Consider the following 24,980-nt stretch of genomic DNA (forward strand, 5'->3'; position numbering starts at 1 on the left):
AGCCAGTCTCGCAAAGATATTCTATTGTTGCCCGGGGCACTGTGGTCTGCGCGTAACAGAGTAAACATGGTTATTGTGGCTGCCGCTGTGTTCTCGAGCCAAGTTGTACGACGTACAGGTGACTCCAGTAAGAATAACTTTAGTGTAAACACGCGCCCCGTGTTTCGGCCAAGCCTCGACAATTCAACAAATTACTCACATGCTATTTTAAATGCTACTTTAATTGCCTGGTAGTCGGTGACACATCTGAAACTGAACCACCCTGCTGTACCATATTCTACGACTTTGTTACACATAATCGGATGACGCTGTTCATGCTGTGAGTAGCACACAAGGTTCAACTTATCTTATAAGACACTTGCCGGTCCAAAGCACGATGAAAAAAGACTAAAAGAGTGCTAACTGGGTTGTCAGTCTCACCCTCACTGATAGTAACGCAACAAGCGAGGCGCAGATTTATTGATTAGTCGGGCGGCGGGATCTCTTTAGATTGTTGCCTTCATCAGCCGGCTTCAATTAATTTCGACTCGCAGCACTTGGCTTCGTCACCGACCAAAGCGCGCCTGACTTTTGTGATAGTAGAATACTACCAGTCACTTGAAAGGGGAAAAGCGCATTGAGTTGTTTGCGACGACTCGGGACAATCTTTCACGTGCCACTGAAGATCCTTTCTATTGTCTCTTATCAAAGACGTACTTGACCTCACCACAAGTTTGTTTAGGTTTGAAAAACTTGTCACCGAACGGATGAGTCACCGAACTTGACTATAACAAGTAAAGAATACATTCATTGTGTAACTAATGGTTGCTAGAACTTCTGTGTTTGTCGTGAATTTGATTTGGGTCGAAAAACTTTCAAGTCACTTTACGCTAGTTGGCGGAGTGCATGTGGGTAAATAGCAACACCTAGGGTTGTCACCACATATTCAATACAGTCAAACAATCATTAACCTTCACTTGTTTTGTTTACCTCGTTTGCAATTGAATCTTGTTTGTCTGCGTCGCATTTAACAATTTTCTTTTATACGTTAACAAAACCAAAGGAATGCATGATAGTTTTACGCCACAATAGGAAATGAACTACGAGTAAGTTGTTTACTTACAAGACATGGAAACAGCTCCAACCGAACAACCCAGCTTTTGTGATTGAAATGCCAAAAGTTTTGTACTTAAAATGCCAAAACATACACCTGTGTCATATAAATATCCTACGCTAACAAACCTAATTGGTAGTTGTTACGTCTGACGAGCCAATGTCGTCAACCTGGCCCTATGTTTATTTGCCAACATCTGGTTGAACGCAACAAATCAATAATGATCATCAGAACAAAGCGGCCATTAGGCACCTCTCCACACTCTCAACCAACCTATCCTTGAAGCTCGGAGCGATTATCGTGGGAGAAAACAAAAAGTGCGTTGTATCCGCACATCGCCAACATAAACTTAGTGCTAACAACCAATTCCCTTCTGACTGCAGTTTACGGCATAACAATTACAGAATTGCGTCAATCCAACACCTGGCTTTCGCTAAACGAAAAGCTTGTTTGGCTAGATTTTAGCAGTGATTTAACTGAAGCAGCTTGATCACAAAGAAGCGTAACTGCAAGTGTGTGTATTTGCACAGGGCATGCAGCTAGGTACTGGTGCTAACCTGGTATAAATTATTTACTTATGACGCGACGTAGCGCAAGTTGCAACATCTGAATCACAATACACGCAAAACACTTAAGCAAATCGATTGTAATGCAGAGCAAGAAAGCTGAACATTGTAAATAGTACGTTTGTTAAAAAAAGGACATTTCAACCACCAGTCTTCTCGCAAAATTTTAAAGGAACACACTGCTTTGCGCATTATTAGATGAGATCGAACCTTACTGTTGTAACTGTTACGTCACAATCACAACAAACAAACATAACCAGACAGTTTAAAAGTTAAATTTAAAGTTCAGCTGCTGTTTTTTCGAGACAATCGTACAGAAACAAAAAAGTTTACTGTTGAAGGACTACCTGCATTCTGTGACTTTCTTATTCAACCGCTGGACGATTGATCAATATGACGACGAACCATAGTTTTGCACCTATTTTTTGCCAGGCGCCAACAACCATACACAGCCAGCCCTATCCTAAACTGGAAAGGCCTTTGCGGCCATGCCATAGTTTGAAGAGCAATCAGCACCGAAACTGTTTTGTACCTGTGACTCTACATTCTGCTAAAGGCATTAGTCAGCAACACGTCCAGCATTGGCGCTCGATATGCCCTCCGGCAGCCTTCAGTCAACAGCCATGTCATTCGGGTTCGCCAGCATGTCCCACACATGCTGCGAACCAAACTGCTGTGCACGAAGATAATTTAAAAACCAAAGACACAGTTGTTCCAACAATTTTTCATGAAAGGTAGGTTGTTAACAGCAAACAAACAATTTGGTAAATTCCTTCAACGCAATAATTTGTGATTGTTTTTTTGAAAAAAGAGCATCTGCAAATGAATTAACTGTTGATTTCGAAGAACTGCGCGGAACGGTCATTCGCCAACGACAGCTAATAGAAAAGTTGGTTGCTGCGCTAATTCACGACCGTTTGGAGGTTGCAAAGGAAGAGACACGCAAATGCGAAAAATTGTATACAAATGTAAACCTGTTGCTCAAACTAAAAAAGAAGGAGTGGGCCTTAAACCGTTTGAGAGATGATGGATACGTAACACACAAGAAAAAGCGTCTGCGTACTTCTCCGAAAGACAGAAGGGTAATTATTGTCAATAACTTTTTAGATGTAGAAACACAAAGAAAGGGCGATAAAAACTTTATTTAGTAAACAATGTTATGCAATGTAAGTTGTCTCCACTTAGCGTTTAAAAAGGATTCGTCGTTCGAGGTTACCACCGATTTCCGCCAAAGAGGTATTTGCTGGTGAAACTAAACACTTATCCAAAGTCGCACGGTCCGGTCAAAGGGTAAGCAAAATTGTTATACAAGCCATAAAATTGCGTTAAAAAATGTTATAAACACGTTGACCAAATGCAAGCAGAGCACATTGGACTCTGACGAGGAACTTGACATTGCCCGCAAGAGGGTGCTAGATCTCATGCAACCAAATGGCGACAGCCGTTTATTGAGGTGAGAATCCATATTTTCGTTTTATCCTGACATGGCTATTTTAGCAATTTTCCAATAAAGTAAAGCGTTAGAAGCGTATTCATATCAACAGAAAACGTTATATAATTTAAAAAAATTAACTGTACTTTATTACGGCTGCTTTTTTCGGTTGGTTGTCCAAACAAGATTATAACGTATTCTGTTGCGTACTATTGCGACGTTTGACCAAATTGGTAATCCAACTTTCTATTGAATTTGGTTATTCCGTTGATTAAATTTTAAAGTTATGCACATAGTTTAACTTCATCACTCATGTGAATTAAAGTTTAATCGTTTAGTCTTCGCCAAGAGCTAAGCCGACAACTTGAATCACTCGAGGATGATTTCCGCTGCATTAAGCCGAAAATCGAGCGAACCTCCTTCTCACCCAAAGGTAGGGCTAACCTATACAGTGTTTGGGGATATAATACAACGGAATGTACAGCTCCATAATTTACAGGTGTTGACAGCGATTGGCTCCCATCAGCAGCACCGTCCCGTACGTCTGCGTCAACGTCTCGCTCAGACTCAAGTTGCAGCGATGATTCTGCCTTTGTTCCTGGCGGAGCGCACAGAAGGTTCCGGTTGCCATCCTCAAAGGTTAACAAGTTCTCACCTTTATACAGATGCAAAAAATAAACCTAAACGTGTTATTTGGGGAACAGGTTCGCAGACGCAGACCGAGGTTCGGAAGCACTCGACAACGCGACAAACAGTATGCAATGATGAGAAATATTATTTGCCCATAAATTTTCACGTATTTTTCTACTAGTGCCAGAACCATACAGCGAAAGTCTTCCGAAGAAGCTCTTCGAAAAATCGGTTCCTTGTCCCAGCAACAAGTCAGTGATGAAACAAGCGAAGGTAACTCTATAGTGGTTGTATATGCCCATAGAATAATGTACTGCGTATTGTATCGCTGTAATAATACGCTGCACGCCAACCTCAAAAGCCATTAATTTATAATGTTTGTAAATTGCTCTGGATTCGATTTAAAACAGATTAATCCTAAATTACAAGCACATTTTCACGTTAATAAGTTTTGCAAATGCATCGCGCCAGTTAAAAAAATATGTAAAAAAGAAATAGCTCACAAAAAAACACAAGATGCGTCCATTTCCACTAAGCGCCGCAAAACTAAAACAAACAAAAACCTGCAGCATAGACATGGAATTGGAATTATAAATATTATTGACACCAAAGTAGGATACATGTGCATACACGCCTGTGTTAGTTCTGAGTCTATTAAAATCAGATAGGGGTCGGAACGAATGCAAGCTATGGAATGAAAAATTTCAAAATATACTTCCAAAGGGACAATGGTGCAACATTACTTCGTATTCTATAGAATTTTGTACAAGCTCAGAACAGGATGCTTTCAATCGGGTCAGGGACACTCGCCGTTTGTGGGCGATCATCTCCGCAAAGAACGACACGTTTTATAAATCCAGGCAAGCAGAACAATGCAGGTAATGTTGGAAAAACTTTTTGTTGAAACATTATGTTGGTGCGCCACATAGAAACTTACAACCTGTGTCGCAGGGAATTTCTTTCAAACTATCCCGGCATCCGGGTTCAAAACATCAAGAACTCATGCGAATCATGTCCTGCAAGCGAAGACAGTGAAATCGTCAAAATCAATGCGGGTAAAACACACAATAGTTTTGAATTGTTTGGGAACACATATACTTTTCCACATTCAACCAAAAATTTGTCTTGAATAATTGTCTAAATTACAGAATTAGCAAGATTTCTGTTTTTCTCGCATTATTATCCAAGTATTATTTCCAAACAAACCTAAGGGATTATTTTATCACTTAACCTCAAAATTTAGGTTCGTCTGAAATGGGATCAAATCGCCTCTGCGAATCAAAGTATCGAGTAAGTTGGTTTGCAATACGTCATAAAAGATAGGCCTTTTGAATCCGATTTATTTAAACGTGCTGCATATCTACATGTGTTTAGCCGGGCTCGCCACGCTTGGTTTCACGCTTCATGTTACCGAATCTAACCGAAAAGCTGGACGAACAACTGCGATCTGACCGCAGTGCAAATATCCAACAAGTGATACAAGCTCAAAGCACGAAGAAACAAGCAACCAGTGTAAACAGCAGCAAATCTGTTCTTGTTGAAAAGTACTACTTTGATGTTTACCATTTGTGGTATTTTGTTGTTTTATTCGCTTTTGAGATTTTTTGCGTAGGGATGGAAGACGTTCAGTTTCGGGCAGTCCGGAAGCTGATGTGGATTTCGAAACATTTCGTAAGATTTTTACATTCGAAAAAAAACAGAAACGACAAATAACATTTTTTATACAGGCCAAAGCACCGTGGAAGTTACATATGACAGCGAATGTTGCGCCCACGATGACGTCATAGGTGAGGTCGTCACCGTAGCAGAGTCTCCGAATGTCAATGCAAGTTGCGAAGAAACTCCACCTGTCGACTCATCGACCCCGAAAAGTCGCCCTGTCTGCAACACTGCTGAAATGGGTGAAATCGTTGTGAGCGAAATCCGCTCCCTTTGCGAAGATAACACGGCTCACGTTTCCGGGGATAACGGAGTATTGGACATAACTTTGCCGTCCTGTGGCAGCATTTCCACCTCCAATGACGACTCGACCAAGTACTGCTCCCCCAAAAAACAATTTATTGAAAAATTCAGGGCATTAAACGAATCTAAAGTGTCAGCAAGCAAAGACAAAGGCAAATCGCGGTGTGTTAGTGATGTCAACGGTCCCACTTGGCGCTGTAAGAGCGACCAAAGCAAACAAAAAGCGTTTCAAGAGGCCGATCCCTGCGCAAAGCAAGTCTACAAGCCGTTGGAATGGAGCATGGTTCCAAGAAAGGCATCCTGCAAAGCAAAGGTGTGTTTTAACAATATTCCTGACTTTAATCGCCCCAGGCTGCTCGTTATCGAGTGGTCTTGCAATAAGTTTATTATTTACGCCAAGCAACGCCCGACGTCTCTGTGGCGCAATCGGTTAGCGCGTTCGGCTGTTAACCGAAAGGTTGGTGGTTCGAGCCCACCCAGGGACGATGTTTTTTTCCACTGCAATCGTGTTCGTAATATTCAGAAACGCATACAAAACCTTCTCTCAACGGAAGAGTTCAAAGCAAGTCCTGCCTATTCGACGCGACAGCGAAAATCCAACGACATGGCGCCTGCTGACACTTCCGCTGTAAGCCTAACATTTTGTTTTTTATACAAGGCAAAATAACGCTGGAAAATTTCGAAAGAATTAAATTTTATTTTTGTCAGAGCAACCCCGACGAAAACAGCACTCCATTTCATTGCGACAACAGCTTGACTGCTGACGACCTGCCTTCACTGTCGATTCGCATTCGAAGATCTGCGATCCGGCCATGGAAATGAACTGAAACTGCAATCAAACTCCCATAAAGTTGTGGTTAGCTAAGTTCGTTGACAGGAATCAATAATAGAAACGCGACCGCAAAATGTCCCCCTGTATTTCAGTGAATATATTCGAAACGTGTTTTTGTTTAAACTGAAAAGACAATCTTGACGAGTGCATTTATAAACTGTAATCAATATGGCACCGATTGTGCAGTGAAGTTGTTTGAATTACCGGTTAGAATCATCTGCGACGACTTCCTTGTAATATCTTCCGAACTCTCTTGGCTAATGGCAACGTCTATGACGTCATAAATGCGGAAACAGCATTGGTGTGGGCACTTGGATTTAAAATGTAAATACAGGAACATAACCTGTATGGACGTGTTCAGTTTAAGCATAAACAAAATTATCGTAAGGTTATTACTATCGAATATTTAATAAATGACGGATTTTTGTGTATATGGAGTGTTTTGTTCACACTAAAAAGTACTTGTTGTTCGAACATATTCTACTTTCTAAACCATGGTTGTTCCCAACATTTCCTGCCTTGCAGCACCCCTGCTTTTCTTTCGGATTGTTGTTTATATCATAACAAAAATTTGTGCTTCGATTACCAGTAAATCGTATGGTAAAGAACTACTAAAGCTCGCGACATCTAGGTAGGGAAACACTGACCTAAACGGTCTGCTTCTTTTCACCACCATAACGATACGACCGAAGTATTTGAGACACAGCAGCGCGCATGACATATATTTGTTTAGATCACGCATCACTATACACCACATGCTCAAACAAAACCAAAATCGTTACAGTGACAACAGCAAATTATAACGGGCGTGAACTTAAACAAAACGATTAAGGGAAGATTTAAACTAACGGCCAGTGGCCTTCACGGCATACAAAAAAATCCAACATATTAACACCGTGGGAACGCGTAAGAGCAAGTAAACTGTATTTAGCTTGGAAAATATCGTGATGAATTGTGTTGGTTATGTTTGCAAAATACCTTATCTATCGGCTGAAGCAAACCGAGTGCTTGGGTCGGTACGGGCTTCGCGACAATGCCAACGATCAATACCCCCGAAAGTAACGGCGAAAAGAGGTACTCGTGTCGCTGGGTGAGAGGGAAAGGGCAATGACGAAAAGAAAACACGCGTCGCAAGACTGTTCGAATTGACACCTTGTTGTAACGGAACCGAGCGCAACAGCAGCGCCATGGTCTGCCATATACATTTTGTAGATGCAGTCTATCGAACGGAGCTGTTTTTTGGTTTGTAACGAATTGCAAGGGCATGACGAAGCTTACAAGCAGGGGCAAAACCAACCATGTGCAACCGACACAAAAGCAGTAACGCGAGCTAGATAATGGGATCCACCATTCCTGGAACTTAGTTTCACTACATCGCAAGTTTATGCTGACAATGCGCTTGTAATGGCAGTGTTCGCTTTATGAACAAGCGTGTGGATTGGAGGAAGTTTAGCGGTAATCACACAAGTTGGGTTAATAAGGAAATACAATCATTCTGCTTCGCTGGGCACACAAAGAAATTCTCACTCACTATCATACTGAGGCAATGTTCTAAAGCGGCAATCAACTCAAGACCATGAAAATGAAAGCCTCCAAACTCCAAATATTTTGCACCCAACACAAGACCATTTAAGCTGATATGAAAAGCTTTCGGTGGGACGAACTGTTTGTTCTTCATGCTGCCATTCTTTCATCGACCAACGAAATTGTAAGCGGATGAAGATGGCCATTCGATCGTTCAACTCAACTTGCTTTGAACCTTTTTCGAAGCAGTTAAGCCGTGTAAAGCGGATACGCGCATGCAGATGACTCCACTTGACTTTGGGTGATTACATCATGGAACTGCTGTCAGTGCGTTGGTGTTTGTTCCATTTCAGACGCATTGAGTGCTTCCTGAAAACACACCGGCCACTGTTAAGTCTTGCCACAACAAAATGGCATTACAGCATTTACGAATTATACCAAAAATTTTAACATTAAGTCAAGGTTACTCCCAACCTGGCGGTTTAACCCGTCACACGCATCCAGATAAAATCAAGTCAAAACTTTTAACTCCACCGTTTGCAACACTGCCGCCGGCCGCTGAAGTTTAGAGTGAAATTGAAATATGTCGTTCCGTGCAAACCATCGTTGGTACCGCGTTACCCTAACCTAATATAACCGCGTTACCCTAAGCACAAAGCACGGGGCATTTTGACAAACGCGTTGTGTCAGAATAAACCAAAATTTCATCGGATAAAACTGCGCACGGTGGCTATTTTCCTTAAGGCATCGATTTACATGCAATTCGACCTTATCTGTACCTTGGGCTGTAGTTTTCTACCCGCAGTCACGTGGGCAGGCGAAATAAGTGGCTGAAGGTCACGAATTCCTTCCAAGGACGACGACGAGCACGTAGAGCTGGCAGGGGAGAGAGGCCGACTGGATTGTTCCTGTTAATGGCGTTGGAAAAAGAGTTATTGATCAAGCGATAATTAACGTTTGAAGCCAAATACTCAGTCATGACTTGAACGATTACTCGGAATACGTTGTAATGTTTGGTTGGTGTTAATGCTGCAAGTAGGAAAGGTAAACAAAAACAGTCACGAGATAAAACACCAATAACATTATTCCGGGCAGCAAAAGAGGTTCTGTTTATTTTGGAGGCTGAACAAACAAAGTGAGCCCATCAAACTTCTCTTGTATAGGACAAAGTATTGTTTGCATTTTCATATAGGTTCACATAGATACACCCTAGCCTCAATGCAGGAAAATTGTTTACCTGCGGGGTGGACTGGACAGGTGTGTGGTACTGCCGGTGTGGAATTGTTGTGGAACCGACATGTTGGGTCGCGAAACTGGGAAGGGCGTGGAAGGGAGGGCTCGGGGTAATACTGGCGTCCGAGCTGTCCATCGAACTTGACGACAAACTGCTGAAACGGAAAATAATCAGGAAATGAGCATGCTGGCGGTTTTCTACCGATGCAAACCGTGGTTTTAGCGCAGTATACCTGTGGGTTCTCTGTACCAGCATCCGCTGCGGGAAGGCGGGCGACGCAGCACCGCCCGTTGTCGGCGGGTCAAGCGCCAATCCAGGCAGCGTGAGACCTTGAGCAGCAGGCACGAATATTCGTTTGGGGGAACTCCCCTCCGTGTCGGAATCGCCTGAACGTTGTATGAGGATGACTTGGGTTTATGAGTTCAGCAGCAGACAGCAATTAACGTGTTACGGAAAAATACAGTTTAATCACTTTGTAAGTTACGCCGAACTGTTTGCTTTTCATATTTTCACAAGTTCTAGTAATTAGGTTGTGGTTGCATGGGTTAACTGAATGAAAAATCTTCGTTGAAACACTTACATTTTCGCTTGATAGCACCAAGTGCACTGGGTCGCATAATGCATGGACTTTGGCTCCGCCGCCGCCTGTAAAAGCAATTAACATCGTTACCTAATTGATATCAACAGTCCAATAAACCACTGTCAGCAAAATTTGAAAACAACAAATGTGAAAGGGAAGTCTTTTACCAATACTTAACAAAAGCAGCAACGTTTTGTTTGCTACATTAAATGCCCGTTCATTGGGCGAAGGCAGTGGTCAGGTCAAGTGGAAATCAATAGGACAAGTGCGCAGTGCAACACCGCACTACGATACGAAAATTCAACGCTACTATTATGTAAACCATTCAGCTTTTTTGGAGAAGACAAGTACAGATCGACACACCAGAATCCCTATCACAAAGAATTAAACCTTTTTTAAGTACCATTGAAGAAAAATGACAAGAATAAGTTTTAATATTTACCGCAAAAACTTACGTTGGTGAAAGGAAAAAGGGTAACAATTTAAATGCTTAAGCAGGAAATTTCTCTAAAAAATTTGACGCTATGGGACTATTATTTTGAATTTTTCCACTGCCAAGGAAAAATAATGTCATTTCATTTAACCTCAGAGCCGAACGGCCACGGACCATAATAGCCATAAATGTCAGCACTCGGGCCGACACGAACAACAGACTCACGTCGCAAAGGCGCGTCTAGTCGGACTCGGCGAAGGACTGCGGCTAGTTGCCCGGGATAACGACACAGGAACTTGCATAGACGGTGAGAAGCATTGCTTGCGTGGTCCACTCAAACTTCTCGTGGGTGAGGGAGGCAACGGCGAAGAACTGAAGAGGCTTAGGGATGGAGCGAATGTTAGAGGGGACGGGATACCGCTGGGTGGGTATGGCTGGTGATGGGTCGAGGTGGGACTGAGCGAACCCATGTGATTGAAGGGTACGTTGAAGTCGATAGCGCGGGAGTGGGAAGACTTGCCACCTACAGATAAAGTAATGTATAGTGCGAAGGAAAATATACAAAAAACCCACACACCTCAGAGACAAATATGAATAAGGTAACTACGTAAAGTTAACAGATTCATCTCTTACAATTTTCAAGAACATGATCGAAATATAAAGGCGTCAACTTACTTGCTAAAGCGGGAGCGGGAAAGTGGGGTTTTAAAGGGAGAGCCGACGGTGACATTCGACACTTAGGTGAGAAGCTTTGGTTAAAACATCCGTCCAGACTATTCCTCCTTTGCTCGCCCTATTACAGTATTGTCCTCCGTTAAATATTTCACACTAACACCACGAAGGAGATGGAATCACACTCATCATATAACCAGCTGTCCACAAAATATATTTTCGTGCCTTGATACACCAGGACAGTTATGTGCAATTGAGTTGATCGTCCCGATTGACCCAGTTCAGGGGATGTAACGAATAACACGTAAGAGCCAACGCGATGACGGGGAACACACGCGGTGACATAGTTTTACAGTGTTACATATCCCACAATAATGCAAAGTGGCGTTGACATTTACGAAGTGCGTGAATAAAATACAAAGCAGTGACTTCCTATACACTTTTTGGACAATTTTGAAGGCTATCGTTGCCGCTAAACAACTGGTGAGTAAATGCGAATCTTATGTTTGTGAGTTTCCATTCACCAATACCATGGAGAAACAGCTTCAGCAAACTCGGATTATCAGTCTGTTGCCAACTTGGTTTTGCCTTTTGTGGCATTGACAACACAGCGAATCTGGGTATCTCTATTTCATGTTTTAGGTTTAAACAAAGCCAAAAGTGTTGCTTTGTGAGACAGGAAGGCGCGATTGGTTCAATATCAATATGTAATAGTCATGGACCAAAAAGCATTGGTGAAATCAAACGCAACGCCAATCACATAAAATGACCAGTTTGGGTATTATCAATTGTACTCATGTTTGGCAACAGACTATTCAGCACTCTTTCAATGCCGAACGTTAACGGCGAGTCAATGACACAATACCTTGGTTGGTAAAGCACAAAGCCAAACGAGTTTGGCATAGCATCTAGGGTATCCATGAGCACTTACCAGTGATAGGTCACTACAGTTGGATGAAATCTGGATTGTGGCTTGTACCTCCCTACAGCACAAAATTGATGCAATAATACAAAAAAACATGGTGCAATATGAACATACGTATTTATTGCATAGTTTTGGAAGTACATGTGTACATACAGTAAAATACTAAAACCTTTTTAACATTGACTTTATAGAATAGAGTGCCCATTCATTGCCTGAGTAGGTACCAGTGATAGGAGGGTACCAGCATTTTATATTACACAGGAATTTAAAATGTGCCAATATCAACTAAATGATCATATTACAAACTATCGGATATGTGGAGAACATTTACCTCTCATGTTCAGTCTCTTTGTTCTGAATTCCTTCCAAACTTTCTTCCTGTAGGAAATAATAATTTATTAACAAAGAGTTCCACTAAGGGGATAATAACTGTGAAATTACTTTTTTTGCGGAACTATTTAGGATTTTGCACTAAAATAACTAAAAAAATTAGGTATGTACGTACACCAATTGCCAAGCATTTTTATTCTCAAATTTTTTTCAGGAATAACCACAGTGCCCCCCGTGATCTTAATTACAAACCACCAGGGCAACAAGGTTTTTTTTAAACCAAACAGACCAAGCTTTAACATAAATGCTATTACCTTTTTCAACTGATCAAGTCTCAGCCTTGAATTGGGTCGACCTGTTCTGGATATTGGGGACTGTACAAACACAAAAATATGCAAAGTACAAAAACTGTGTGTTAGCAAACATTACACTGACCAAACACTTACAGCATTTGCTGAAACTACAGTGGCACTAAATCTTCGCATACGCCCGGCTCTCGATGCCTGTAGTTGAAATGAAGGCCATGATGTTGACATTTCTTCTCCCCTAAAAATTATGCAATGACCAGTAGTACTGGCATCACAGCAAAGATATTGCAGCCAAAATTTTCCCTGTAGTAATCGGATTTTCCATATTCTATGGTTAACTGAAACTCTTGGCAATATTCAACTTCCAACAAACTTTTACAAGCAGAAGCTTATATACTCACTCAAAATCATTGAGCGCAGGGGCGCTGTTGCATCTTTTCAACAAGTTGTTGTCAGCAGTTTCCTCTGGTGATGTTGCGGCTCTTTGCTGGGAAATATCACTGAATGCTGAAGATGGAGACTTACTTGGAAACACAAGCGTACGTCTTGAATCACTGTTAGACACTTTTGCCTGGTCCCCATTTCGTATTACTTTCTTTGGTTTTAGACTATTTTCCTGAGATGACCTTCTGTGGAAAATAGTATGGCTTGGGCAGGAGAATGGAACTTTCATTGGCCTAGGTGAGCGAATTGACCATGCTGTTGTTTCAGAGCTATTATTTTTGTCTTCAGTAACTTCACTACTAATGAAGTTGAATGTTTGTGACATGTTAGGTTTGTTTTCACAAAACCCTGAAGCAGTGCTTGAGTGACTTTCGCCATTTGCAATCCACATTGTTGAGTTGTTGTTCCCATTTACTGGAGAAACTTTTACAGTTTCAGGATCTATTTGAGTCTTTGAATTTTCCGATTTCACAGTTGCCACAATAGAATCTTCCGCTTCCATTGCCTCTGTGGTCATTTCGCATCAATACCAGCAAGGTGAAAGATAGACAACCTCACTACAATTTCAAATACAATAAAATCAAATTTTCAAATATATCATAAACCCATTATCATAAGCCATGCTATATAATTTAACTAGAAATTTTCGTACAGTATGTGTTGATACTGTACAAGTTTGGGTCTGGTGCAAAAGTGCACTCAAGTACTCAAAAATGGCATAAAAAAGATTTTTCAGAAGTATGGCTGATGACATACTAGTCTTAAGTCTCAAATATTCTATTTGAAAGTAGACCTTTTTTAATCTCTTAGTCCTCAGTGCACTTCTCCATCAGATCCCACAATACAGCCGAAGAAATTAAAAACGTATTTATTGTACAAATATGTTTTAAACACAATTTCGCCTATATCTAACACATAAAGCATGACACAAATTTAATTCATGGAATGCCAACTTTACAAAACGGCACATACATTATTGTCATTATATGCACGCTACGTCACCTAACGGCTTTCGCACAAAATTAAACAAACCCGCTAGCAGTCGTTACTGAGCTGCTTCTGCAAAACTTCTGAAATAATTTTGTATTTTTACACCCAAGCAATCAGTGTGGTATGCGTAGAATATTACTTTTTCAAGAGTTATTTTTTTAAACTTAATCCCACGAAATTGCAACAACCAAATGTTTCGCAACACTCCATTCAGCATTCTTTCTCCCACGAACTTACTACGTACACGAACAAATTCTTTAAACTCTTTAATAATCAAATGATTTGATTTTGCTCAACAAACTGCTACGCAAATCGGAATATCAGCACCAAACGGCGATTTGAACAATTTAACCGTATCAAGTAGGAAGCCCAGCATTATAATGTCATTCCATGTCCTAATCGGTAAAATATTTCTTAATATTACTCCACTCCGACAGCAATTCAACGGCTGGTGTGTCCCAAATAGAAATTAAAACAAATTTATCCACTTATGTAAGGAATCTCACCCAACATACGAAAACACGTGGTTTATTTTTTCCTGTAAATTCAATCATTGCCATAAGAATTTGTTTCACTTTTAGCGTTGAGTAATATTAAAAATAAGAACTCTTATTCAGGGATTTGCTTAAGTAAGAATACAAAGGCTTTCAACAGTTAACTTTGACATGTTTATCAAACGTTTTGGCAGTCAACACCATTGTTATACCAACAGTTTCCAACCGGGTGTAATTTTTGACTTACCATGGGGGTATATTTTGTAAGTGCAAACTTGTTTTTTAGTTTGATACAATTTCGTTCGGCTAAATATTTCAAAAAATTGGACAAAAGAGGTTGCGTACGTTTTTTGCGAAACGGTAAAAAATATTTGAATTTCTCTCGTGGTAGCAATCATCATCAGCTTATTCTAATTCTGTTGACAAGATTTATATGTAGAACATGAAAGAGAACTTTCTAGACATACTGACTGAATAAAACCATTAAACCAATGGAACGAAAGCTGTAACTAGTGATTCCTAAACTGCTAAGGCCCCACTCCTTGGCTTTCGTTTTGTAGATAAAAGCGAAAAAAATTCTAAGCGCAACGATTGAATTTACAGAAAGCATTGTAGTTAACAATTTCCACAAGGATTCCTTTACCGGAAAAGGCGTTTAACGGCATACTAAGATCAAAGATGTGTATTTCAAGTTTAGCGAGCGGACCGGAGTTGTTCGTGCCAGATTTTGATTTTTTCTTCTTCTAGATTTTGAGCGAGCTAGGTTTTTGGTTGTTACATTTCATCAAAGCTGCAAACCGAATGTGTACATACACAACGCCGAAGGTTAACAACACAAAAACACTTTTATTTAAGAGACGGGGGGATTAAATGTCACACCTAAGCACGTTATTCAGTTCTGCATTATTCAACAATAGAAATCATTTGCTCATAATATTTTTATGTGGTACAGTTTTCAGAGCACTTTTGGTGAACACCATAAAAACCAACAAACTTTTCAATACAATTTTTTGACAAGATTTTCAGCCAGTACATCCAATGCATCACTGCAAAGAAATGTACCATACAATATACTTTTCACTATTATTTGTTCATAAAAAGCAGTATTTAAAAGTTGAACCATTTAACAATTTTTGTTTGAAAAACTGGCATGAAAACATAGCACAACTATATTGTAATGCAGTGAGGCTCTTTGAGATAATGCAAATTCTCCCCGGGGGGTTAAAACTTTTTAACAAAATTGCGAACAAATACATTGTCATTATATGGTTTACTTTCATTATCTTCAACATTTTTTGAGTCACTCAATTCTTGTGCATTAGCGTCAGAACTTTGCACCAGAGCGACAACATCAGGTATTTCTTCCACATGCAGTGGTTGGGCCTGTTGAAACCATTAACAAAAGATTCAAATCTTAAGTGAAGTTAAAGGGTTGCCTTAAAATGTTTTAAAAACCTTAGGTTTTCGCAGTGTAAAACCATTTGCATAGTGGGATCTGAATCTGTTTTCACAGTTGGAGTAGGACATTCCTAAACCAATACCACCACCTAGAGTAATGGGCCATGTTCTTCCTGTATAAATGCAGTAGCTGAATTTAAAATTTCATCATTTTTTTAAGTTTACTTTTTAGCTACAGAAATCTAGCACTTTTACATCACTATCAAGCCTACAATTTCCAACAAACACATACTTTTAAATAGTAATGAAAAAACACCGCCAACCACAATTCCAGTACCTAAAAATACGACACTGTTATTCATGAGAATAACTTTGAAAGCACTTGTAGTGTACACTTACCAACTTTAATAGCAACATCTGTAATACACTTATCTATGTTTTTTCCATATTCATCTTCCTTACCAATAGTTGGTAAATTGCTCATTGCACACAATTACAATTTACAAAGATTTAAAATGCTAAACACCACTACCCTATTTTGAAACACAGACACAACGGCTATTCAACGTTTAACATTACTGGATTTTGAACGATAGTAGCCCATATACTTAAACCAATTGTTGGTGCAATCATTCTAGGTTATCAATACACACAAATGCCATGGAACCATTAAACAATTTATCCCGGAAACATATTTTACGTGTTTCCCGTCGCTTAATGTAAGCACGTTCGCACTCATAACACATTGTACAACCATTTTTTTCAAAACACTGCGCCGTCCTTGAGCAACCTCGGCCTCATCGTGTGGTCACTACTTCATGTTGTCGTTTCGTGCAACACCCAGTGGACAAACTATTCAAGCGGAATTTTTTACCTTGAATTCTCAACTTTTCCCCGTACCCTTATGAAGAGCTCGGCGGTTTTCAATCAGCAAAAAATGACAAATTTATTTTGCATTTTTATGAGGACTATTTCAACACAGTGGTCGAGTCCAATGCAACAGCGTACCTCGCCGTTTGTTCGACAGTGAACCTGTAAAACTGCAACCCCCCACAAGAACCACTGTTTCAAACTAGTGCTTCTCTTTTTCCTCGCACAAGATACAAATACTATTACACTTATGGAATTTTATGACACAAAATGAAATAGTAAAATCACGATGTTTTTCCAAATTAGAAAATCAAAATAAAACTGCCACGCACAGTGTTAAGAACAAATAAGTGAGTAAACTTTTCTTGTAAACAAAGTATTAAGCATCACTGAAATATTCGTCGTCGCTGGAATATACTGAGTCACTAGTTTTATTAAACAAATCCTTCGACACGCCAACAGTTGCTTGACTTGTCTTCCTTTTGCCTGGTGTCATGCCCCTTCCATTTTTAACCTTGGATGATTTTTGTTTCATTTTTTGCACTCCAACAATCACTTTGTCAGTTTCATGTGCAGATGATTTTGATTCGCCGTTGGCTGAAGAACGAAGATGAGCTGGCGTCTCACTTTGCAAAACGCTCCCATCCGACAAACAACCAGCGGGAGTTTTGAACCAACTTGGGGTGGTAAAATTATGCGACAACTTCGAGATCGGTGTAACAGCCGTTGCAAACATGTCAAAGTTGGCATTGTTGAATGCAAGACTATTCGCAGCCGTATTTGCGGCAATCTCAGGTTTACCAGCGAAAATATCGATCATAAGATTTCCAGTGTTGGTGGAGCCCAATACTGCTTTTACCTGACGCCGATGCTTCAGGGTTCCTTTTCGGGCTGTTACCGGTTTATCCTCAGCTTCATTTTGGGTTACTCGTTTTATAGTCGCAGGTCTAGGTTTGGGCCTTTTCGATCGAGGTTCTTCAACGACGACATCAGCTTTTCGTTTCATTTTGGTTTCCTTTATTTTCTTATTGTCAGTTGTTTTAGTGTCTCTTGTAATTTTAGCGTCAGCACCTGAAGCTTCGAGATTGTTTTCCGGCTTGTCTTTTGTTTTGCCTTTACCTCTGGGTAGTTTCTTTGGGTGTGCATTTGGGGAGCTTTTTTGGTCATTTTTTTTTGACCGCTTGACATGTGATTTTTTGTTTTCTGTTTTTGTTATTGAGCCAAAATTTTTTTCTGTTTTTTTGTCCACTGACCTCCTTAAGTTGTAGGTTGACACACAGGCATTTTCGTTCGTCTTCGATTTACAGTAGGTTGCTGACCTGTCAGTTTCACATTTGTTACTCTGAGATTTCAGGCAACTTCCAGACTCTGAATTTTGTAGTTGAATGGACAGAGGTGTGATAACTACACTGCATGGCTTTGATCTCTTGTCATGCTCCGTTGATTGGTTAATTGGCGAGGAAAGTTTTTTTACACAGTTCGGCTCAGTTGCAGTTTTACTTTCACTCTGCAGCAACTGATTCATTTTATGCTGTCTTTGTAGCCAGCTGGTTGAGCGAAGTGCATCCTGCGCTGGAGACAACTCATCATTATGAAGTATTGACTTGTTTCCAGGATAAAGCACTACCAGTTGTTTGCCTGACTCATCATATTCACTGACCAGTCTTTGTCCTGTCCAATGCTGCAGTGGAGGTAGCATGTGTCTGCCACTACGCGTTCTGTAAAAGCCCTGGTGTAGAGATGGGGATTCAACTTTTGAATTTTTTTTCATGTTTGTGCTAGTAGGAGTGGAAAGAACATCACAATTTAAATGGATTTCATCAATGTCATCCTTAATTGTAGTTCGTTTTGCTGTTCGTGTGGATCTCACTGTGTTTGGGACTTGGACATCTGTACTAAAATCGCTTACATTAAGTGTGGTATCTTGGTCATCACTTCCACTGCTCAATAGTGACGGCCATTGTAATTGGGGTAAAGACACTCGTGCCCTGGGTTGGCTTGCAGAATACAAGGACACCACATCAGAGTCTTCTGTCACACTGTGGAAGCTTTCATTGCTTGTCTCAGTAAACTTTTCTATGATTGGGATCAGTTCTTTCCAATTACGAGGAAATCCAGCGTCGAACTTGTGAGCCAAGTGTAAAGGAATTTTTGCTTGCAAAGTAGATTCCAAACATAGAGGGCCCTTCAAGTTGTAAACACTCCCTGTCAATGTTTTAAGGAGGCGATCGGTGATAGCTTTCTGTATAGCACTTGTACGATACAGTTGGGGCACTCCATTATCTGATAACACAAAACCTTCAACAAATATGTGGTTGTGATTTGTGTGAATAGCCCATTTGAACAAACTGTGCTTAATCTTGATGTCCTTTTTGCCACCTTCAAAATATAGGTTCTTGTTTAGTGGAAAAGGTTCTACAAAAAATTAAAACATCAGATTTTCAAATTCTTACCCTCTGTTTCACTGTCTGCATCACTTTGAACTGACTGCAGCCAATCCAAATATTTGAAAACACACTTTTTCCAGTTTGATGGAAATCCATGGTTAAAATCCTTGATTAGCCACAAAGGTAAGTTGTTGTGGTCATGAATAGGTCCAGATAGGTTGTACATAGTCCCACTTTTGCTCACAACGCATCGAGGATTTACCTAATTATATTTTGTTCCAAAATTTTGCAGCAATATACTGTTATCTTTAAAATAACTTAAATGAGTCCACAACCCAATGGCAAATGAAACCCAAAAAAGGTTGATTGTTGAAAATAGAAGTACTTTTACCATGGAATGACACAACATGACCTTTTAACTGCTTTTGCGTGTATTTTTATTAAACTATGGACCTTATCCAGAATACTACATACCCTATAACCACAACAAATAACTGCCTTTATAGTGTGTTGCATCATCATTGCCTATATTAATTTAATCTATGATGCCTTTTCAAATGCATTTTAAAAGAAGCTTACCCTCATGGATATTGAGCCACTACATTTTTTTCGCTGACTTTGTTGGGAATATCCAACAACTTTGATAGCTTCATCACCAAGAACAGGATAAATTGACCAATCAGATAAATCTACAGCAATCTTACGTGATGGAGATGTCAAAGAGGACACACTTGAAGGTGAAAGGCATTTCATTCCTTCCACAACCACGAAAAACAGACTTTCAAAATGTTAAGCTTCAATACAGCTGAGAAAAATAAATAATACAGATACAGTAGAGTAGAGTAGCCTATATAGGCACAGGCCTATTATATAGCCTACCCAAAAAGCGTTTCTTTGATCAAATGCATATTTTGTCTGAACCGCCCCAACCAAACTCACAAATTAACAAAACTTAATTAAGCTTGCCATCCATACGTGACATAGGGAGGTTTGTGTCACTCTGTTCTAGATTAACAATAGGATTTAAACACTTAATTTCGTTGCAGTGCGCCTTCCAATTTCGAATGCAGAAACTTGCCGCTTGTTGATATTCTTCACGAACTTGAGTGAAAATAAGAAATTACAGCACTAGTAGTTATGAAAATAACTTTTTTGTGGACAAAATCAGAACCTCTGTGGAGTGTTAACTTAGTAATTTCTACATTTCTTTTAGGTTGATATAGGCTTCCAGTTAAGGACAGGGTAATGGAGTATCAAAACAAAGTTAGTCGATTCCACGAAAATATTATTGGCCGAGTGTAGTTATTAGAATTTGAACGCAAATAATTTTGTTTTACAACATCCTTACCAATTTACCTTAGTCATCGACAGTAATTACAACGGTTAGTGGAATGAGTCGAAGCATATTGATTCTTGAACGAATCCGCGCAAAAGTCAGCGACCCCAAAACCCGGGTTGCAAGCGTTAATCCCAATTCTAACCCGACAACTTCACCAAAACAAGGCCGACCTTAACAATGCGAAAAACCGAGCCGATTAACAGCCACGTACATAATCAGTTTTATTTATTTCTCAATCACTAGTGTATCAGCCAAAAGCTCATGATGATGAAATAGGTTGACATACACGCAGAGCTTGAAGACAAGATAAATGAACGAAATTAAACAAAGAGCTCGTATCGAGGTATAGACGTCGAAATCCAACGTTTAACCACCACCAACATCTTTTCCCCTTGTTAATTGCGAGTAATAAAAGCCAAAAATAAACTCTACGAGTGCACACGACACAAATAGTTAAAAGCACGATTACAATTCCGGTTAGACTACATGATGAACACTGAACACTGTGAAAGGCGGTTTACGATTCAGGTTGCTCCTCCATCTGGGAAGCGTGGTCATCTATTTTCCTAAAAATAAATATTGAAATGAAGAAGCCGCAAGAGTTCGCTGCAATAAAAACCAACCTGAATTGCCACAACCATTTTGCATTGTAAAGAAACGGTCTCAAATCAAAGCGGTTGTCGTCAGGGCTGTAATCCTCCGCGTGCATAGCAGGTGTAAGCGTCGTCATCTTATGGCGGTTTATTGAATGTGTGAAAAAAAAGTGCTTCACTTTCTGAGCCACCTGACACAATAAGTTACTGTTGTGTATTGCCGCCATTAAAACACGTATCCGTCCTTCTCGAACGGGTCATAACAACATGTAATTACTTGTGTAGGTGAGCAAGATTCCTTCCAAAGATGAACCAATTTGGCGAACATAGAATAAGGCCCGAGTTTGTGGATTTTGCGCAAAGTTCCAAATACTGACAACTCTTTGTATGTCATGCCCATGTCTGCCTCGTCAGTTTGTGCGATCTCCCCTGAAAAGGTACATTGGAAAAAATATGTAGCACAAGGTCATGTATACGAAGTCACACAATGAACTGAGTTAACAAAATACCTTGTGATAGAGGCTCTAACTCTGCCGTTGGCGGCGCCTCCACGATTTCCTTCAAAGGTGTTACGTCATACTTTTCGGTGAAATAAAGTATGAACGATTTAAGATCCGTTTTACTGATTCCACCTATAGGGTTAATATCGGCACTCGAACAGTCGTATCTAAATACAATAAAAATTTCAACGTTCGCTTGACGTTTTTTAGACTGAAATATTTGAATATTACTTGGTAAAATAACCGCGCAAACTCTCGTCCACGTTGGAAGACCCAAGAACTAATAAACTTCCCGGCTTTCCACGCACCCACTGCATGAGCTGGGCGAACAAATACGCCAACACCATCCTGAAATATTCGTTGGATGTTTATAACTAACTAATGTATAATTTGTAGCAATATTTTCGATTAGATTTCAACCAGGCCATCAGTACAACCTAATGAACATTTACAGTAACCTTTTTTTTTATTTTGCATTAGAGTTTCTATGTTTTTCGAAGTTGAAGACATAACGTATTCGACCTTCCTAAGTAACTTCACCTTATTCGAGCTTGAATATTTTGCAGTGCAAGGTTCTCACGGTTTGACCCCCCTTTGCTCTTGAATTTAGGAATAAACCCTGTTACAGCCGTGAAAACCATGAGTAAAGCCGATACGACGGTGTCGATGCAAAGTTCCAAATGGTTGGAGTCAATTCGTTTTGCAAGAGATGACGCACGTTGTTTGGTCATGGCTATTTAAATATATACATTACTGTGCTACTTCCTGCTACTTAAATTGCAAACGTATTTATACGCATGATCGTTTACCAAATTTCCATGTGAAAGTTGTTTGCTGTTCTTACAAAGAATGTTAAACATTTCACGCATTCGTTACGTGACTATAGGTAGTTACCTGAAGAATTTTCGCTCGCCATGTAGCAAGTGGTTAAGATTTCGTTGCACAGCTTTTCAGGGGTGGTTACAACGTACGTCTCATCATTAACGATGCGTCTCACATCCTTTAAAACCAGTTCATTGCCGTTCTTTGCCGCATTGCACACCTATTGTTACACTTTGTCAGCAAGAAACGCATTTCGTTGTTAAGCTACTTTTCGACAAAATATACCATGTTGCACATTGAGAAGACAATGCATGCCACAGATGAGCTGTCTACTCCACCGCTGAGAGGCAGAAAGAAGCCAGACTGTCCACTTCTGCGCAGATAGTCCCACAGCCAGCATGCAGTGGACATTTCGATTTCTTGCTCTGGCGAGTAGTAACGGACACTCAGCGGGGAGGTGCATTTTAGTCTCAGTTGTTCCAAGGCGTTGCCAGGACACATCGCAAACTCGTGAATTTTTATGCGCGGATATTCGCTTTCAGAAGCTGCTTGGACGCTTGTACTTGAAATAGAGGTTCTGTGAAAAAAGCCTTTCCAATGTCTGATTTACCGATTGAAGTTTGCCGGTTTGGTAAATATAGCCCACAAACATACTATTAAACAAAATGCAAATAATTACATATAATACAATAGTCCAAGTATAGACATAAAATATACCACAGTTTCCTGTGATGAATTAAAAATTCAAATGGTTACTTTGGCTAAAATCATACCTGTAAGTGCGAACATCCTGCAAGTCCACGGTGGCAACATTAACCTCCACATCATCCAGAGTAAATTGGTGACCTTGGACAACCATTTGACTATTAAGAGCAATCATGGAACAACCATCAAAAAATAGTCTTCCACCATCACACCCAACTTGGTTCGTTAGTAAGTAAACACCACCCAGTCTTGTTGTCATGGATAACATAAGGTCAGTTCTGAAAAAGAGAAGATGATCAAAGTCAACAAAACAGAAATAGATGTTTCTCGTTCAATACACCAAAGAGCGATGTTTTACTAGGATATATTAACTTCATGAAATTCTATTTAATTTTTGAAAAAAGTATTGTGTATTAGTTACAATTTTGCTAACCTGGAAAACTGCTTTATTAAAAAAAAACATTATTTGGTGCAAACCCGACCTGCGATGCAACTTCCTGAGTGTGAAGTGACTCCCACTTGCATTGGTAAAAATTTCAACCCCATCCAAGGCCTGGTGAATGTGGGTATTTTCACCAGTCCACAATTCCTCGCACACTTCAGTTCCAATGCAGGTGTCTTGTGCTTCTATTATAGCATCACCGATTGGGACTTCAAGTTGGCCTGCAAGTAAGAAACAACATTTGGATTACTAAAAAAACTTTTTCTAGTCGATATATATATAAGGATAAAATAAGGATGACCAGAAAAGAATCATTACATTCCTTTGATGATCCTGCACTATCATGATATTATATAAATTTAAACTTGTGAAAAATTGAGACATGCTTTTGAGGACACAGGATTTATGGGAGCTGTAAAGGACAGGACATGGACACAAAGGCTAAAACTGCTTAACATTTACTTGGACATTAACCCAAAAGAAAAGTTATACACCATCATTTCGGGTTTATTAAATGGTGTTTATGAGTATTTAACAATAGTTTGCAAAAATTCCTTTTCCTGCTCAGCCTGTTCAAAGCAATTGCACACAGTGATAAGAAATACCTGTAATAACCCGGATGTTTTGAGGTAAAAGATGGCTCTCAATTGCTTTTTTCTTTTGCCATGGTACAAACCACCTAAGTTCCCTGTAGTTATCCTGTTGCAAAATATTCATATATTCTATAAAAACACTGCAAAAGATATATCTAGCAATTCCAACAATACCTCATTACAACAAGCTGACTTTGGACGAATGAGTAGAATTGTTTTGTACATGAATATAATTCTGCAATTGTGTCTTGAACTTCTGTGAATCACCGGCATCCCAACATCACATATCATCTGTTTGGTTTCCTCCAGTTGCAGGAGCTTTTCAACAACCTGTGAAATTTAACATTGCATTAAGTATCATTGTGTAGTTTTTGATAAATATAATGAAGACGAGTAAATAAGCCATTCTAGAGCCAAGAAAAATCATCAACAAAAAAGGCTGTGTCTCATGTATATATTTTTCTGTGCATTTTTACAGAACAGAAGGCTTTGCTGGTATTTACTAATTGTTAATACTGTATTACCTCCCAGCAGTGCATCTCAGTGTCACTCTCATAATAATGATCCTCACATCCATATCCAGGAACTGAAATTTCGGATGTAAGACAATAACGAGCACCCTTTGAATAGGCTTGTTTAATTGCTTTAGTTATTCTTTGAAAGTTGCCATCAAAGTCTAAAGCCCATTGGTTTAAAGTGCAGACAGCTAGGTTTACTTTGCTTCCCATAATAATCTACATTTACCACCTAAAATAGACCAGGATCTTTTACATGTATAGTGAGGTAAACAATTGCTAAATACCAGCACATAAACCAGTAATGCTACAACAAAGGAAAAAGCATAAACATTTACTATCTGTTTGTCTGTGTTTACGTTTTACA

At 39.7% G+C, this 24,980-nt stretch overlaps 5 protein-coding genes and 1 non-coding gene across 8 annotated transcripts; 2 read left to right on the forward strand and 4 right to left on the reverse strand.

Moving 5' to 3' along the window:
* The first annotated feature begins 66 nt into the window (after positions 1-66).
* LOC145902785 (uncharacterized) lies at positions 67-6,007 on the forward strand. The gene is made up of 16 exons (XM_082990884.1): positions 67-127; positions 2,216-2,393; positions 2,471-2,741; positions 2,845-2,961; positions 3,021-3,112; positions 3,430-3,524; positions 3,591-3,730; positions 3,796-3,845; positions 3,903-3,994; positions 4,479-4,599; positions 4,673-4,776; positions 4,965-5,011; positions 5,096-5,292; positions 5,334-5,392; positions 5,449-5,845; positions 5,917-6,007. Exons 1-16 carry the CDS (start codon positions 67-69, stop codon positions 6,005-6,007), a joined length of 2,112 nt encoding a protein of 703 aa, XP_082847010.1.
* Positions 6,008-6,094: 87 nt separating this feature from the next.
* Trnan-guu (transfer RNA asparagine (anticodon GUU)) lies at positions 6,095-6,168 on the forward strand. The gene has a single exon. It is a non-coding gene; the product is annotated as a tRNA-Asn (tRNA).
* Positions 6,169-7,232: 1,064 nt separating this feature from the next.
* Positions 7,233-13,890, reverse strand: LOC145902466 (uncharacterized). 3 transcript variants are annotated; one of them, XM_082990443.1, is made up of 13 exons: positions 13,759-13,890; positions 12,923-13,522; positions 12,660-12,759; positions 12,528-12,587; positions 12,215-12,261; positions 11,890-11,941; positions 10,962-11,079; positions 10,512-10,809; positions 9,854-9,918; positions 9,506-9,659; positions 9,277-9,424; positions 8,819-8,947; positions 7,233-8,408 (listed from the first exon to the last, which is right to left on the reverse strand). In XM_082990443.1, the coding sequence occupies exons 2-13, from the start codon at positions 13,480-13,482 to the stop codon at positions 8,364-8,366; spliced, it is 1,776 nt and encodes a 591-aa protein (XP_082846569.1). In that variant the 5' UTR covers positions 13,483-13,522; positions 13,759-13,890; the 3' UTR covers positions 7,233-8,363. The 3 variants fall into 3 exon arrangements, with proteins under 3 accessions (XP_082846569.1, XP_082846567.1, XP_082846568.1); XM_082990441.1 differs by having other exon boundaries at positions 9,277-9,427; XM_082990442.1 differs by having other exon boundaries at positions 9,277-9,427; positions 13,722-13,857.
* A 1,385-nt stretch (positions 13,891-15,275) lies between these two features.
* Positions 15,276-16,392, reverse strand: LOC145903357 (uncharacterized). The gene is made up of 4 exons (XM_082991435.1): positions 16,247-16,392; positions 16,140-16,184; positions 15,905-16,020; positions 15,276-15,832 (listed from the first exon to the last, which is right to left on the reverse strand). The coding sequence occupies exons 1-4, from the start codon at positions 16,329-16,331 to the stop codon at positions 15,671-15,673; spliced, it is 408 nt and encodes a 135-aa protein (XP_082847561.1). The 5' UTR covers positions 16,332-16,392; the 3' UTR covers positions 15,276-15,670.
* A 704-nt stretch (positions 16,393-17,096) lies between these two features.
* On the reverse strand, positions 17,097-20,076 carry LOC145902726 (uncharacterized). Its single transcript, XM_082990821.1, has 4 exons — positions 19,984-20,076; positions 19,684-19,909; positions 19,171-19,366; positions 17,097-19,096 (listed from the first exon to the last, which is right to left on the reverse strand). The coding sequence occupies exons 2-4, from the start codon at positions 19,855-19,857 to the stop codon at positions 17,097-17,099; spliced, it is 2,370 nt and encodes a 789-aa protein (XP_082846947.1). The 5' UTR covers positions 19,858-19,909; positions 19,984-20,076.
* A 577-nt stretch (positions 20,077-20,653) lies between these two features.
* Positions 20,654-24,866, reverse strand: LOC145901662 (glutamine-dependent NAD(+) synthetase-like). Its single transcript, XM_082989418.1, has 13 exons — positions 24,623-24,866; positions 24,273-24,428; positions 24,111-24,204; positions 23,546-23,726; positions 23,132-23,341; positions 22,644-22,935; positions 22,431-22,578; positions 22,077-22,269; positions 21,768-21,884; positions 21,546-21,703; positions 21,314-21,465; positions 21,067-21,227; positions 20,654-21,009 (listed from the first exon to the last, which is right to left on the reverse strand). The coding sequence occupies exons 1-13, from the start codon at positions 24,824-24,826 to the stop codon at positions 20,961-20,963; spliced, it is 2,115 nt and encodes a 704-aa protein (XP_082845544.1). The 5' UTR covers positions 24,827-24,866; the 3' UTR covers positions 20,654-20,960.
* Between the last annotated feature and the right edge of the window lie 114 nt (positions 24,867-24,980).

The sequence above is a fragment of the Ascidia mentula genome, chromosome 5 (genome assembly GCF_947561715.1).
Source record: "Ascidia mentula chromosome 5, kaAscMent1.1, whole genome shotgun sequence".
NCBI classification, from domain to species: Eukaryota; Metazoa; Chordata; class Ascidiacea; order Phlebobranchia; family Ascidiidae; genus Ascidia; species Ascidia mentula.

What these genes read in the sequence shown, in the direction of transcription:
- LOC145902785 (XM_082990884.1), top strand. Translation starts at nt 67, where the DNA reads ATGGTTATTGTGGCTGCCGCTGTGTTCTCGAGCCAAGTTGTACGACGT. An exon ending in CCAACAATTTTTCATGAAAG is followed by an intron (nt 2,394 to 2,470) that starts GTAGGTTGTTAA and finishes TTTTGAAAAAAG; the next exon opens with AGCATCTGCAAATGAATTAA. An exon ending in TCTGCGAATCAAAGTATCGA is followed by an intron (nt 5,012 to 5,095) that starts GTAAGTTGGTTT and finishes ACATGTGTTTAG; the next exon opens with CCGGGCTCGCCACGCTTGGT.
- LOC145902466 (XM_082990441.1), bottom strand. Translation starts at nt 13,482, where the DNA reads ATGACCACAGAGGCAATGGAAGCGGAAGATTCTATTGTGGCAACTGTG. An exon ending in CTGTAGTTTCAGCAAATGCT is followed by an intron (nt 12,588 to 12,659) that starts GTAAGTGTTTGG and finishes GTGTTTGTACAG; the next exon opens with TCCCCAATATCCAGAACAGG. An exon ending in GTAGAAAACTACAGCCCAAG is followed by an intron (nt 8,409 to 8,818) that starts GTACAGATAAGG and finishes GTGTGTTTTCAG; the next exon opens with GAAGCACTCAATGCGTCTGA.
- LOC145903357 (XM_082991435.1), bottom strand. Translation starts at nt 16,331, where the DNA reads ATGAGCAATTTACCAACTATTGGTAAGGAAGATGAATATGGAAAAAAC. An exon ending in AGATGTTGCTATTAAAGTTG is followed by an intron (nt 16,185 to 16,246) that starts GTAAGTGTACAC and finishes TCGTATTTTTAG; the next exon opens with GTACTGGAATTGTGGTTGGC. An exon ending in TTACACTGCGAAAACCTAAG is followed by an intron (nt 15,833 to 15,904) that starts GTTTTTAAAACA and finishes TGGTTTCAACAG; the next exon opens with GCCCAACCACTGCATGTGGA.
- LOC145902726 (XM_082990821.1), bottom strand. Translation starts at nt 19,857, where the DNA reads ATGAAATGCCTTTCACCTTCAAGTGTGTCCTCTTTGACATCTCCATCA. An exon ending in GTGGCTCAATATCCATGAGG is followed by an intron (nt 19,367 to 19,683) that starts GTAAGCTTCTTT and finishes AAATATAATTAG; the next exon opens with GTAAATCCTCGATGCGTTGT. An exon ending in TGCAGACAGTGAAACAGAGG is followed by an intron (nt 19,097 to 19,170) that starts GTAAGAATTTGA and finishes TATATTTTGAAG; the next exon opens with GTGGCAAAAAGGACATCAAG.
- LOC145901662 (XM_082989418.1), bottom strand. Translation starts at nt 24,826, where the DNA reads ATGGGAAGCAAAGTAAACCTAGCTGTCTGCACTTTAAACCAATGGGCT. An exon ending in AATATTCAAGCTCGAATAAG is followed by an intron (nt 21,885 to 22,076) that starts GTGAAGTTACTT and finishes CGAATATTTCAG; the next exon opens with GATGGTGTTGGCGTATTTGT. An exon ending in AAATGGTTGTGGCAATTCAG is followed by an intron (nt 21,010 to 21,066) that starts GTTGGTTTTTAT and finishes ATTTATTTTTAG; the next exon opens with GAAAATAGATGACCACGCTT.